At 44.8% G+C, this 15,592-nt stretch overlaps 1 protein-coding gene across 17 annotated transcripts in view; it reads right to left on the bottom strand.

The window, feature by feature from the left end:
• Positions 1-256: 256 nt before the first annotated feature.
• Positions 257-15,592, bottom strand: part of LCOR (ligand dependent nuclear receptor corepressor) — a 133,599-nt gene continuing 118,263 nt past the window's right edge. For all 17 annotated transcript variants that reach the window (XM_070781274.1, XM_070781259.1, XM_070781267.1 and 14 more), the window contains one exon: positions 257-15,171. In XM_070781274.1, the coding sequence (XP_070637375.1) occupies positions 10,845-15,104 (4,260 nt within the window). In that variant the 5' untranslated portion in view covers positions 15,105-15,171 and the 3' untranslated portion in view covers positions 257-10,844. The remainder of the gene's footprint in view (positions 15,172-15,592) is intronic.

The raw sequence follows: 15,592 nt of genomic DNA, 5'->3' as shown, positions 1-15,592 counted from the left end.
TGTTACAATATTGTTTCTACTCTATGTTTTGGTTTCTTGCTTGTGAGGCATGTGGGATCTCAGCTTCCCGACCAGGGATCAAATCTGCACTCCCTGCATTGGAAAGCAGAAGTCTTAACCACTGGACCATGAAAGATGTCCCAGGAAGTATTGCTTTTCAGTTCCCTCTGGCAACTTAACAAATTTGCCACAGACTACGAGTTGAACACTGGGTTTCCGTGTGTTCTGCACCCTCTCCAGGAACTACACAAACACATTTTAATATCAAAGAAGTTTAATACACTGCAATAAAATAAGCGCCTAGGAAAAGCTCATGGAATAGATGTCAATGTTAGAGAAATCCCTCCCACACAGCCTCCAGCTCCATACCCCATCCCTCAAAATCAAACAAGAAAATCTGAAACAACCTAGGAAATTCTTCCAAGCTTGGATTTCACTGAGGGCCCCTTTACCAGTAACAAGAACACAGTTTCCTACACAGTCTAAAAGGAAAGCAGAACACAGAAGCACAGAGTCCACAAGATTTCAATATTTGAGACTTGGTACATATTCAAAGTTAAAATAACTCCAACTTTTATAGCTATACATATTGTTTTTAAAGCAACTTAATATATTTTAAATTTCATATATACACTCTCAAAGGTTCTTCAGGTGAGGTATGTAAACATTGTCTAATGAAAAATTTTCAATGTTTCAAACCAACAAATTCACAGCATACATTGAATTTTCATCCATAACAGACACAGTATTTTCCTACACTCACTAACATAGTGGAAATCCAGGCCCAAGGGAAACATGCTGATCACCGGGTTACCATTTGCAGGATTTCTCATGTCACTACTTTTGACAAGACCATCTTCACACAGGTCAGGAGCACACACATGGTACCGGGAAGGAGCGAGGCCCTCTGGAGACTGTCCTTGGGCATCTGGATCGCTGGCTACAACTCACGAGACAGCACACCTGGACAGCTACGAGACTGACCTCGGCAAGGACAACACTGGGAAGAACCAGAAAGACCTTTACAGGAACGGCAGAGATTCATCTGAGAGCTCCCTGGATCCACAGCAGGATCAGCAGCCCTGCCCTAAACTCATTCTGAAGGTTGTGGCCTAAAAAGAAAAAAAACCCAACACGGCACCTGAGCTTCAGTTAAATTGCATGGGCCTCCTAGGACGCTCTGGCCTCGCAAAGGCATTAACTCTAGCCTGAAAGGAGGACCCTGGGCTGTGCTTTTCATACAGGTTGGGGTTGAATTTCATACTATCGTAATGCATATGGGAAAATAATGCCATGAGTTCACAAAGACGACCCGTGCCTGCACGCAGGCATTGGCCAATGACCTTGGAGGAGCTCAATTTTGAAAACTACTTGTTCCCTGAGGGTAAACAGCAGGCTTCTATTGAGATTAAGTGAGGCTAATAAAGGGATTATTTATTACAAGGTAATAAGACTCGGGGAGCCTCAGGCCGGAATTCTATTTTACCCCCACATAATCTACCATGCTCCCTCCCCCCTCCCCCCACCACAAGAAGTAGTCACCTTCCCAATGACACACATAGGTCCATTTCTTTCCTCTTGCTTGCTTTCAGGCGCAGCAATGGAAAGTTTTATCCTAATGCACCCACTTTGATCTAAAAAAACACTAGTGAAAAATTCCAAACACCATCATAAATACAAAAGAGAAGACATATTCCAAAAAGCCTAAAAAACTACATTATTCTATTCATGGTTATCTGGGTGTGGGGTATTTTTCATAAAGTTCAGGACGGTCACAAGGAGAGGTTGCTAAACAGCTTAGAAACCTGTTGGACTGGACACGCTGGGATACTTGGAGGAGCAACTGCCCTCTTTGCACGAACCTAAATGGGTTTAACCCCAGACATGCACTGGGGCTTTGGACATCTCAAACCCAGGCACAGAGGAATATAGGAAATGGGCTAGCTCTTAAAGGTAGGTCAGATATATAGTCAAGGGACTTTGTATTGACCATTTACATTTTTAATGCAAAAAGTTCTTACATTTATGCTATAACCAAACGAGCTTTGCCTCAACTAGATTCTGTAAACCCTAAAAATTCATGGAAAATTGGTAATTTTTCAGTCTCTACGTCCAATTTTTGAGGTGTCTGGTCCTGGCAGATTTCTCATCCATTGCTAGCAGTGTATAATGTGAAGGAGCGTGCAGACAAACAGAAGCAAAAATTCAAGTACAGCAACCTCTCCAGCAAAGGCAAGAGGTCTTAGCAAGAGCTGTTCTACCCCCCACCCTATCCTCTGAGACAAGGGCTAACGCAGAGCCCGGAATAAATGTTATTACCTAGAGTCTTATTGCTTACGGGCAACACATCAGAAAGAACACCTGGAAATCTGCTCTGGGGACTGACCACTGACCAGTTTATCGTACATACATGTGTGTATATATATATATAATATATACCATAACCAGATGAGAAGAGGGGGCAATTAAAGCTTGGATTTGATGTAACATTACAGATCAAACGCCCCAAACAGCTCTCAACCTGCTCATTTTCGTTCTTTCTCCACGTGTGTACTGTGTTATGAAAGGAAGTCCACTGCTCAAAATATATTCTTCTACAATACTACAATGCAAACCAACATCACTCAGAACATGAATCTGTATACAGCACATGTAATAAATATCTTTTAAAAAACTATTTACAACATTATTTCTTGTGAACATTTAGATGAGAGCAAAGTTTACTTTTTCCTGCAAAGGTTAAAAAAGATTCAACTGTCTAGTTCAGTGCTAAATTCCCTGGCACCTAGTTACCCATTCACATTTCATCTTAAAATCAGATTTGCTTACAAACAGTATCTTAGAAAAAACATTCTCCAGCATTACTGTTCAAGTGTCTTCCTCATTTGTTTAGAAAAGACAAAGGGAGGCCATAAGGAAATAGGCAAATTATGGTTCAAATGGATGACACGAATCCCTGTGTGTCCAGTCCCAAGCTCTCTGCAGGCATGGAGCTACAGTTCTCAGGCCAGCCAGCCAGCTGGACAGAAAGAGAATTGTGGCTCAGACAGGGGTGCCCAGGAATGGGGCACAGGGAAGAGGAACACGATGGGAAAGCATCGGTTCCGTTACATCTACGGGGACTGAATTGCAGATCAGGACTCCTGAGAAGTAACGCTGCATACATCTTAGAGCAGACGGCCTCCTCCTGTACCATCGGTTATAGGTGGGGCTGACCCACATCTGTGCGGAGGCTTGTGAGACAGATAGGGGGTGGGGGAGGAGGCGGCGACGGCTGTGAGCTAAGGTGCTCAGCACTGTCAAGGTGCGGGAGGAAACAAGCTTAGCTCCCCTGGTTTAAGAGAGTGGGAACAGGTGTCTTTCCTGAAGGTGAGAAAGACTAAAATACATCTTAATGCTTTCTTTAGGCAACCAGTGGTCTCTCCATATCCCACAGGCATAGGTTTGGATTTCCTTGGGGTTACAACGAAGGTTCGTCTCCCTGCACAGGCTGTTGAAATGTACAGTAGAATGGGCCAACTCTGTATATAAGGAGTGGGTGGCTTGAGACAAGTCCCGATGCCACGGCTGGCACAGCTGACCCCATCGTGGGAGACCCACTATGTTCTGGGATGGGGTGACAGTGGGGAATGTGCTCAGGTTCCCGATGCAGTTGTGTCTGCCCCAATACAGTGAGGGCTTCAAGGTTTCACCCTTTTGCCTTCATGATGTAGTTTGGGGGTTCAGTGGCTGAGCAAGGGAGCTGGGGAGGATGGGTTTTCTAGAAAGAACACTTTTTTGGAAAGCCCTTTTGACAGTTTTTGTTTGTTAAAATAAATACTTTCTATAGAAGCATTTGAACAGGAAAATACCACTATTTACACAGTGAAATAAATTTCACAGTGGTGTGTATAAATATGTATTATATATATGTATTTGAAATCAGTCACACACTCTCCTAGAGCTAAGAATGAAGAAATCACTGGTGAAACTAACAACCTTAAGCTATAGGGCTCTAACTCATCCCTACCTGTAGTATAAATATACAAAATTATGCAAATCTTGTTTGTACAGCATCTCTTCCACAAACTAGCTCCCAGATTCTACAGCGTTTGCTATAAGATGACATGAAGTGTAGATTACAGAAAACAACTTGAGTGAGAAAGTTGATAAGCTGAATAGCATTTGGACCCAATGGCTAAACATGAGAAGAAAAATAGTCATGAAATGCTTCTAATATGACATACACATGTTCAGCGAAGCACTCGAAAGGTAGGTGGCTTCCTAGAGAAGGTGCCTCCTGGAAGGGGGCTGGGGGCAGAAGGAGAGGGAAGAGGCAAGATGCCAAAGGTGGGGCCTTAAAATGAGGTGAGCTAGGCCTGACCAGGCAGGAGTGGGTTTCGCTGGCCGGGCTGGAGAGCCCTGAACTTCGGTCTAAAGCTGCTGGTGTGCTGACAAGGTGCCATTGACATGCTGGTATTTTTAAGATAGTTGAGAATGGGGGATCTGGAATGAGGTTCAAACAGGCAAAGACCAGCCATGTATGTCCACAAGTGACGACCGAAGCTTGGGAAGTGATGAACTCGCCAACATACTGTACACAAATGCACTGTATGGTTTCTGGGGTGAAACCAGCACGCCCCGTACCTGCGGGGAGGGGTGTGTTCTAGGCTCTGGAGTTCATGAGTAAATCCGTGTGTGCTGAGCACTGCTGTCGAGGAATGTCGTTCCGTGAGAGTCAAGTTCACCTTAACTCATAAACATGAGGACAATCGTAGTACTTTTAGTTTAAGACTTTGTACTTTTCACTTTAAACTTGGTATTCTGGTAGATCAGATTGAATGTCCACAATTCAACAAATATTCAATGCACAAAGGAAGATGTGTTCTTTAATACACGAACATTATTTAGGAATAATGTGGGATAGCAGCTGCGTGCTAAGATCAACGGGCCAGGAACGGTAAAATCTAAAAGGAAAGGAATGCTGCAGTGCTGGACGCCATGAAAAACATGTATTTGTGCCTAACTGACCACACAATTTGATCCTGAATGACGCACTGCAAAGGTTGGGCAAGGATCCGTAAACCTTTTCTGCAAAGGGTCAGGTATTAAGTAGTTTATATTTTAGGCTATGTGGACCACTTGTAGTGGGTCTAAAAATGGGTCTCTTTTTCTTTAAAACATAACCCATTACAACCCACACAAAAAAATGGGTCTCTTTTTCTTTAAAACATAACCCATTATACCTTGTTTAATGCATTCCTCCAATCTCTGGCGGATTATACAACCATGGGCAAGTTGGATCTTTTTTAATGAGCCAAAAATGAGTAGCTTTTGAATGAGAAAAAAGCTACTTCCATGTGGCTTGCCTACAGAGCACTTCGTGTTAAATGGAATGGTCCCACGCAGGTGAAAGAGCCTCTGTCACCGAGCTCGCCGGCCCCTCTGAGCACTGACGTAAACCACTGGGGCTCTGGGAAAAGGATCAAAGGGAAGGCATTGCAAGGAAGAGCCAGCTTTAGCTCAAACCAGAGGCAAAAAAGCATGAGCAAGGATGCCTGCAAAGTGCCCCAGGTGATTCCCTGGGTCCTCAGTATAGCATGGCGAGGCCTGAGCTGGGAGCAGCATCGGAGGGCTCTGGGGTTTTGCCTCCGCATGACTTAACATCTTTAAGGGAAGGAGGTCAGACCTTTGTCTTCCAGACCATGCACTGTACATGACAGCAGTTGGCTCTCACGTTTCAAGGGATGAGCTATATCAAAGGCTGTCTCAACAGGCTTCCCAAAATCCTGCTAGTTTTAACTACAGTAATCTTTTTGTTCTTTTTTCCCTGAAAAGGACTTGGGAGCAAGCCTGGGGCAAAGTACACAATGCTGGGATGTGAGGACTGCCTTGTGGATGCCTGACACAGACATGACTTCATACTTGGAAAAATTTCAGTATTTCAGTGGATATCAAGCCATAAGAAGATAAAAACTCATAGTAAACAATTCAAATGATAATTATCTATTTCAAAACATACGAAACAGTCATTGTTTCAGAGCCACTGACAAAATTTTATCAATCCTTCATTTTGATAAAAAGCATAGAAACGGATCCTTGAGTTTTGGGGAGGGAGAAGACAACACCTTGGAAGTTAACTGGATTTAACCTAAAGATATCATCCATAACTTCTCAGTCACATTCAGGTTATAATATGCTCCAATTTTCTACTATTCTTTCTAAAGCACTTCAAGCTTCTGTTTTTCAGTTGTTGGCTTGCTTTTAATATAGTTATTTTGAAAGAAGAGTGTGTGACTGAAAAAAATATCAACGTCAATACATTTTCCTAGAAGCTGGCCAGAACTATAATAAACAACAATTTGGGTTTGTGATTGGACATTTTTTTTTCCCTTTGTGAAAAGGCTTTTCATACCTAAACGTAAGGTTCAGAAAACTGAACATCCACCTAATGAAGTCTGAACTAACTTTGAAAGAAAGAAAATCTTGGCTTACTTGATTAGTAATAAACAAGAAGTGAAGCCAGAGTCAAGTCTATGATAAAAGCGGAATGAAAGGAGAGGCCCAGGCCACATGCTTTTACAACTCCAATTCCTATTTGCTCACGGATTCTGACTCTAGAGGCTAAAGGTGATGGGAGATTCTAACAGGATGTGAGGCTAAGGCAGTTCAGGTTTCAGGAGATGGTACTTGATGTGCAGTGGCAACATGTCTCTTTCGTAGCAAGAAAAAATAAAGATATAAAAGGAACAAAATTGAGGTAAGATGAGGAGGAAGGAGAAGAGGACAGAAAGAAGAGGCAGGAGAAAGGAGAAGATAAACCAGCTAAGTTCCCCTCCCCTCCAGCCCCCTGAAAAAAGATTCTTCTCTCAAGCATGGGTCAACAAACTTTTTCTCAAAGATCCAAGGAGTAAATATTTTAGGCTTTGTGGTCCATGTGGTCTCTGCTACAGACACTCAACTCTGCTGTAAATACATACAGCCATTGATAATACCTAAATGAGTGGGTAGGGCTGTGTTCCAATACACTTTTATTTACAAAAGCATGACCAGCCCACAGTTTGCAGAGCAGTGAAGGATCATCTATAGGCCAAATGAGAGCCTGCATGGGCTGACCTGAAACCATAAGGAGCAGGCGGCTGGGGTACCCTTTGCCAGCACCTGGGGAAATTCCAGTTCTGTCCCAGGGAAAGTGACCAGATACCAGACTCACCGATGGTGACACTACAGCATCTCCAGCTTGCCTCACGTGGCACGTTGGCCTGTCCTTCTTGGCGCTTAGGCCCACTGCTCAATAGGCACGCTGCCCACAAATGACAGTGACAGCTTCAGTCTTCACTACAGAATTCATCCCAAGGGAGAAGAGTCCAAACTTCAAAATGACTGTCATGAAGTGATGTGTTTACTGATGACCTATCTGAACTGTGAGGAATTTACCTGCCCAGTCTCATGACGCACAGAGGACCCCATTAGAAGAACCACGTTTATGAAGTGATGACTAACTACACCTCTTCCATCTATACTACACAGGAACAAGGAGGCATGAAACCCATGGCCCAAGATTATTTTTAAAATAAGGCTTGTGTAGAAGTCTTTAATGAAATGCAGATACAACAGAACTGGCCTACCAAAGGGAGCCAAGGGACTAGCAACTTCAGGTTAATAGACGTGACTAACGTTTGTCTATACGTAGCCTCACAAGCAGAACAAAGGTCCATGGCCTTCCTGCTGTGCTGCAAGACCGTTAACATGTCTGCGCCAGTGCCAGGGGTGAGGTTCTGGACCCTGACCAAGGGCACAGATTCCAGGTGGTTCCTCCAAACTCGGGGAGCCTCAGAGGGTAGAAATGGGAGATGGAAAAGGGCCTCCTAAAGAGGGCCAGCTCTGGGGAGCTATGGTGGAGCTTTAGTGACTGCTTTCCAGGCGTCTTCCAGCTCCCCCAGAAGCTCACAGCGAATACTGATGTTCTCTGATCATCAACGTCAGCTCCAAAAGTCACTTCTCTGAGTACAGGCCCAGGAGCTGAATTCCTTTTAAATTTGGAATCCAGAAGGTGGGACAGACTGCCTTTGCATCCGGTGCAAGCCACACTGGGACGATGGCTACAGGAAGGAGGTCTGGCAAGGAGGGGAGATCAAGGGGAGTCTTGAGTCAGAACCAAGTCTAGGCTTGGAAATGTCTGAGAGACAGGCTTGCCAGCATCTGCTGCAAGTGTAAATGGGCCTTCCAGAGTTGGACCTCAAGTCTACTTTTTTCCTTTCTTCTATTAGTAAAGTTAACTGAATCAGCAAAAGTGAGATTCAACAAATATAATTCTAAACTTTTAAGTGTCTTACTTATGTAGAATCCCAATCTATTTAAATGTAGTCTGTTATAAAGTGTAAGTTGATTTTAAAGATGAGCCATTGCATTGGTAGGTATATAAAATAAATAGATGCACATTGATATCTTTTCTCCAATGCTGTCTAGAATGGGAGAGAAGGCTATGATCTTGAAGTGATAAGCTTTTAAAAATGAAAAAGAAATGAGAAAAGGAATGGAATGGATTATAACCTGCAACTAGAAAAGTGCCACCTACCTCCAGCCTGGCATCTCTCCCTAACCTAACCCACGCACCCTTACAAGGTAGTCTGTATGCAGCTACGGGGCACCCTGAACGTACGTACAGGGGTCAGCACACCTGATGTGGGCAAACCTCCACTGTTAAAGTCACCACAAAAACAATATCCAGTGACGGCTCTATGAAAAGATTTTCTAAAAAACTTTAAAACCACTTACATAGATTAAATGAACCTACTTAAAACACGTTAATGCTTCTGTGCAACTTAATGCTGAGGAAGGTTGCCAACACACACACACTCAGCAGTTTCATTAATATAGGTAGCTCTGGAATGGCCAAGGTCAAAGATACAAAAAAGAAAAAAAGACTCATGGGATAGAGGAGATACTGGTGGCGGGGGGGGGGGGGGGGGGGGGGGCGGGGAAGGCTTCTTTGAAGATAGTAAGCTTCACTATCTGCAAAAATCAACACCATGCTCAGTTTCCCATGAATCAAACACTGCTTCCTAATCCTATCCCAGAAGTTTTCATTATATACAGCAAAACTTTAACAGAATGGGTAGAAAACTTGTTTTATCATGATCTGAATGAACTAATGCATGAAAACAGGTACATCTGGGTTTATCCAAACAGATTTCAAGCAATAGGGATGGAAAATCTTTTAATAAAAAGGACGGAATAGCAGCTGTCCATACGAGCCTATTTTGGGGACAGAGCATGTCAGAGAAGCTGGCTGAAGCTTTAGCGACCAAGACTTATTGGCAGAGCGGCCCAATGGAGATGCCGAGTACACACTGTGTTATAATGGAGCGATGCTATAGGCACCAAGGTAAAGCCAGTACACTCATTTCAGGTCTCAAACAACATTAGTCACAAATATTGCAGCTCTCGCTTCTGAGCCATGGAACAGAGCCCGACGTGATAGAGGCCATTGTGATTCTATAAGCATTAACTACTAGTATGATGTTAATCCATCAGAAAGGGCATCTACTCTAAACATGTACATTTCACACTGGAATACCAGCTGAGCATCAGCTCCTGGTACTGGGGTGTGTGTGGGCACACAATGAGATGTTGGTGCTACTTTCTCCAACTGAAAGGCTGCTCTGACCTTTTTATAATTCTGAGTCTGGTGCCATAGTGATTTGGGAGATGCTCATAGAGACCCTAGGCTACATTTAAGCCATCTGGCCTATGCTAATTACTCAGCTCATGAACAGCCTATCACACTGCATGGAGAAGAATTTAACTGGGGGAATGGGAGACATTTGTGGCTTTACAACCACATGCAAATACCCCCAAACACACACACACTCTTTTAAACTTTCCTATTACTGAAAACAACATTTTGGCTTTCTTTGAATACAGAAGTACTCAAGACAAGAAAAATACTTAGAACGGTCACTCTTATCCCAATCGTCAAATTACAGCAAAAAGACATTAGCTTTTTTTTTTTTTTCTCCCAAAGTAGGATGAAAACCTCATTAGTGTGCTAGCAAGCGTGCAAGATCAAAAATGAAAAGGATGGGAAGAATCAGTAATGCAAACAGTTTGGGGGATGTGAGTAATTTTCAGACCTCATATATCAATATTAACACCTTGTGACAACCTTTTGTCCCACGGGCACAGAATTTAGAATATATTCCCTCAAATGACAAAACATCAGAGATGAGTGACCAACAACGAATACGAATTTTTAAAAAGGGGTAACAGAAGTGTTAATCTTTTATAATAATTATAAATTCCCTCTGCATTCTCCACATACTGTAAAAGTGATTTGGTTCAGCTTTCAAATATCGTTTAGACAAACAAGACAGAGGGAAGCTCACTGCGGGGGTTTGCAAAGAGGAGCATCTGTTCGTGTACTGACACTGCAGGGTGGCTGCTGAAAAGCTACGTTTATGTGCGTGATGGTGGTCTTCTTGGCTACAGTACAAGTGCTTGTGCGTCAAGTATAAAATACAAGCCTTTAATCACATAGATCAGCTTTTTAGCTTTTGTAAATTTAAAAACAAAAAGGATAAATAAGGCACTGTACTTTTAAAAACTAAAACTGCTTGGTTCCAAGTTTAAAACCCAAGGAACAACCAGAATATAATATATAACTTCCCTTACTCAGCCTCAGAGAAAGACTCTGCAAGTTCCCTTCTCCATCTGAGACGCACTTTCTGACATCTTAAATTGTGGTGTTCTCCATTAACTGCAGATTTGAAAGGCTTGATAAGCTTATAAAAGCAGATTTAGTTAATGCAAAATAAAGGTTGCTTCTAATAGAACAGTTTTAGCTCTGGCTCCTGCCCTGCGAATCACTTTGCATCCAACCGCCTTCGTTTGCTGTGCGAAGAGTCCAGCTTTGCCTTCCGCTTTCGCTTTCTCTGGGCCGCACTGTTCTCTGGGGTTTTTGTTGAGGGTCTGGCCCGAGTCTTTCCACTGCTCTGCTTTCTATTTGTGGCTTTCTGTGGCCTGGAAGAGGACTCACCTGCCCCTTTTTGCTTTGCAGATTTTGTCACCGGATCCGAGGCAGAGGGCTGGGTAGGTCTTTTGTTTGCATTCTCTTTTTCTTTCCTGGAGGGCGGGCAGCTCTTCCCAGGTGATTTTTTAGGGATCTTCACTTTATTCTCTTTTGAAGATGTCTTTTTGGGCAGCTGGCTGCTTCTGTCCCTTGCGGCTGGCTTCTTGGCAGCGGAGATTCTGGTGGACCCATCAACATGCCTTTCTCTGCTGGCCCTCACCGCAGGCCCTTTGTCCTTCCTGTCCTGAGTGCTGCCGCCTTCTGTCCTCCTGCGTTTATTCTGAACCTCGGCTTTTGGCAAGACCTCAGGCACCTGCTTCCCTTTCCTTGCCTTCGTTGCATCGGGGCTCTTGGGTTTAATGGGAAACCCATCTGCACCGACTTGCAGGGCGAGCTTGGGGGACATCAGAGGGTTGATGCACACACTCTTGCAACTCTGTTTGCTTTCCACAGCTGGACCAACTGGGCTTTCGAGTTTCTCGTTCCTGATCAAACGCTGCTGGGCTCTGAGCTTTCCTCGAATGTTGGAGTACTTCCTAAGGATGCGGGTACTGGCTGGGGTCGGTGAGCTGGTGGGAGGATGGCTGCTTCTACCTTCCTTGGCCTCCTCTACACTCTCTTCAGGACTGGAGCTGAGGCTCACGTCACTGCCATCCTCTGGCTCCACCTGGTCAGGATTCTCTCGAAATTTAGCCCAGAGCTTCTGTGTTTTCCAATTGTTCTTGGCAGGAGTAGCTCCGGGAAATTTCTTCAAGTGTTTTTTCAAGCGTTCGGCCTGTAGTGAACTGGGGTACAGGCTGGAAGGAGGGTACTTCTGAAGAGGGTGCTTGACGGGTGGGATGTCACCTGGAAGACGAGTATTGACCTTCTTCACAATGACGAGAGACCGGGTTTCAGTTGTCTCTAAGAACCACTTACAAACATTAGACAATTTAAAGTTTGTCATAAACAGCATCTGAACAGGAGAAAACTTCTGAACCTCCAGTGAACCCCGACATTTCCGTGACCTTTTCTTGCTTTTCCAAATCTCCTTCAGCTTATCAGACTTGTTCCTTGCCCTTGGCGTTGGCTGGGCTTCTTTCTCCAGCTGGATCCAGCCCTTCTGAACTTTCATGTACTGGGCGTTGAAGTTGGCAATGAGCTCTTGGTTCTCCTCCTCAGCACACCATTCCACAAACTTGGGCTGCTCGTCCATCACGGTGTCCACATCACCCTCATCTATGGGATCTCCACTCTCGGAAGCTGCATTTTCCTTTGGGATTGGGCTTCCTTGTGCTGCTTCCTTTTCGGAAGTCACTTTTATAGTATCCAAAGAGTCCAAAGAATGAGTGTGTCTTAGGTTGTAGGTGGAGGAGGTCAGTCTTGTAAGCCGTGGGGCCCATTTTGGGGGCACTGCAGTGTCGTCATTTCCACTACTTGATGATCCCAGCGTGCTAGACGGCACGTCATCACTATCGCCATCTTTATGCTGGCTGTCGGCACTGTCTGTTTCATTCACGGCCTCCTCCGTCTCCTTTGCAGGAACAGGTCCTGGCTTCCCCTGTGATTGTTCTGGGAAAGTACAAGGAATGCTTTCAGAGGGCTCTTGAGTACTGTTCTCACCTAATTTAGACTGAACATAGATTTCCAGTTTCTCTCCAGGCAGGGTCTGGCCAACTGTGGCTAAGGGATCACTGCTGGGGAAAATACTTCCTTCTTCCCCCTTGACTTCTTTCACCAGCATGTTTTTCAAAGTCTGCCTGGTGATCACCCCACCCACTTCAACCTCCTGCTCCGCGTCTTTCTCAGGGGTCTTTTCGTTGACAACTGGGTTTTCAGTGTCTTCTAGAGCTTTTGTATGGCAGCCTTCAGTAGGGAAGCTCTCGGGTGTTGTCCCAACAGGGTACCCTTCTTTTTTAGAGCGTTTTGCACCAGAACTTTTAGAAACCTTGACATCAGCACTAGGAGAGGAAGAATCTGAACTTTGATTTTTTAGGCACCTCTCGGCAGAGGAAGAATCTGCAAGTTGACTTCGCAGACACCTATCAGAGGCCTCCGGGAATTTTCTACCTTTTTTCTTCTTGTCCAGATTTTCTTCAGGTGACTCGGTGTTTTGATCGCATGCATCTTTCTCTGAAGGATGTTTTACATCACCGTCCTCTCCCTCTAGTTTTTCTGTACCACCTGCTGCCTCACTTTCCTCAATCTCACTGGGGTTTTCATTTGTCAAAGTGCTGCTTTCCTTCGAGAGTGGGTCGGTATCTAGCTCTTGAGCGTCTTCGGTCTCAGCCTCAGTAGTGACACTTGGCTCTTCCTCGGCCTTTCCTGGGCTCATGGGAGGATCCAAGCCCGCGGAGGCACTTTGACTTTCTGAACACAGAGGGCTTTCCTCTCTCTCTGCTGTTTCAGGAGGGGAAACAGGTCTGGGGGCAACATCGTCACTGGCTCCCTCAGAAATGCTGTCTGCGGAGGGAAGTAGGGGACAGTCTCGGGGTACACTCATCTCCTCTGTACTCAGCACTTCAGCTGGCTGCTGGTCTCGTTCAGGGGAAGACATCTCACTTCCTGTGGGAGCTGAGACCATGGAGCTGCCTTCTGGTGGGTCCTCTTCAGGAAGATGAGCAGGGAGGGGCCACACTGGGCTGGAGGCTGCTGTTTCTTTTGATGTGGGGGAGCCACTTGGGTTTGCGTTATTCGTCACGAGGCAAACCTCTGGCTCTTGAGATTCCTTTTCAGGTGATGCATCTCTGTCTCCTTCCATGAGAGGGGTTGTTTCTTTACTAGGTTCTTCAGGCTTGTCTTCTCTGGGATGCTCTACTTCTACTGTAGGTTGAGGTGCTGACGTGACAAGGGTCTGCTTGGGAGTGACCACTGCCTCTGATGCCACAGTTGAGCAGCTTGCTTTTTCTTGGGAGTGTAAATTCTTGGCCAGCGTGCGAACGGTTGGCAGCTCACAACAATCGCCATTGAAAAAGTATCCTCGAGTACTCTTCCTGGCTGTTTTCCGAGAAGATAATATCGATCTTTGATTCTCAAAGTGGCATTCTGTTATTGGCTGGCTGATATAAACGACATCACACTGGTTATCATAATCATTTATCCTCAACCCTGATGCTCTTTTACTTTTCCGAGCTGTCTTAATGGAGGTGGGTATCATCTTGGTTCGTGAGTGTCCATTCGATGCTTTGTGTACAGGTGGCATGGGGCTGGGGGCTAACCAACCATCTTTGGAATGATCAAACTGGCTCTTATCACTGGGCTGTAAATGGTAACCCATTTTATTTCTTCCTAGGGAGTGAAGATGGTTCTCTTGCTTTGGCCTTGAATCTTGTTCACATGCCTCTAAGTCCTGGCGTAAAGGTGTTTTTGAGCTACACTGTAAAGCATTCTCTTTGTCAGCAGTTCTAGGTGAATTCCCCATAAACCCTGAGTCCCAAGCCTCTTCTGATAAAGCTTTGAATGAATTTCTTTGAGAAACAATACAGCTGTTGCTCTCCTCATTATTTTCAGCTGCCGCTTTTACTGCAATTAGATTTTCTACTAAAGCTGCGCTCTGCACATGGTCTTTACCATCTTCACATATTTTCACATCTGTGTCTTGCTCCTGTTCAGTGGTCTGCCCCTCCAGGTTCTTAGAGATGCGGTGGAAGTTTAATGAGGAAGAATTCGGTGCAGTGAGGTATCCCAGAGTGGAATTATCCATTGAATTAGGTTTAGTGGTTGGAAGTTCAGAGGAATCTTTTTGGACAATAGTCAGAGTCTTCTCTCGTCCATCTACAGAATTTGTCTCAGGCAGAGGCTCCTTTAGGGCCTGCTCTGTCAAATGTGGAGGGCTATGAGAGCCTCCAGAGTCTATGGGCAAGTCTACAGAAGTAGAAGACTTCATGTTGAGACACAGAGCATCCTTTTCTGCATGTCTGGTGCCTAGCTGGGCACAGCCAGCATCGCAGGTGGAGGCGTCCATGGCTCCAGAATCAGAAGACTGCAGGTCCTCAGAGCTGGGCTGAGACTCAGTGTACAGATCGTTCAGAACACGAATGAACTGCTTCTGATGATGTGTGCACAGTTTGACCATAAACTTCTCCAGTGGGGACTTCGACTGATGATTAGAATGTACTGCTATTGCCTCTGCTGAGTTCTCACTAGACAGACAAAGAGAAAGAAGAAATCAGTATGATCATTCTCCAAAGAGCCATTTTTACATTATGAAATTCATCAATGTTACTTATGTTTTATTCTCTGTTCAAAACTGCTTCTCAGGGCCCATATGCTTTTTATTCAATAGTGTAGGAGCATCTACTCAATGAAAACATAAGCTCCTCTCTTCCTTTAGAGCAGGGGAGACACCTGTGACACCCTTGGGTAAGTGACTGCAAAATCATTTTCAACTCTCGGACTCAATGAGATATACACGAGGACTTAACAAACTCCTCCTGCAAGCTGCAGACTTTGCAGCTCAAGGGGAAGTCAGGAGGTCCCTGCTGAAGGACTCCCCAGGAGGTACCTGGTGTCCAGGTCCACCTAGTGCTACTAACTGCTGTTACTACGTGTTATAGGACACAG

Source organism: Bos indicus, chromosome 26, assembly GCF_029378745.1.
Source record: "Bos indicus isolate NIAB-ARS_2022 breed Sahiwal x Tharparkar chromosome 26, NIAB-ARS_B.indTharparkar_mat_pri_1.0, whole genome shotgun sequence".
Lineage (NCBI taxonomy): Eukaryota > Metazoa > Chordata > Mammalia > Artiodactyla > Bovidae > Bos > Bos indicus.
Note: the sequence above shows the minus strand (reverse complement) of the source record. Positions and strands in the feature narration are given on the sequence as shown.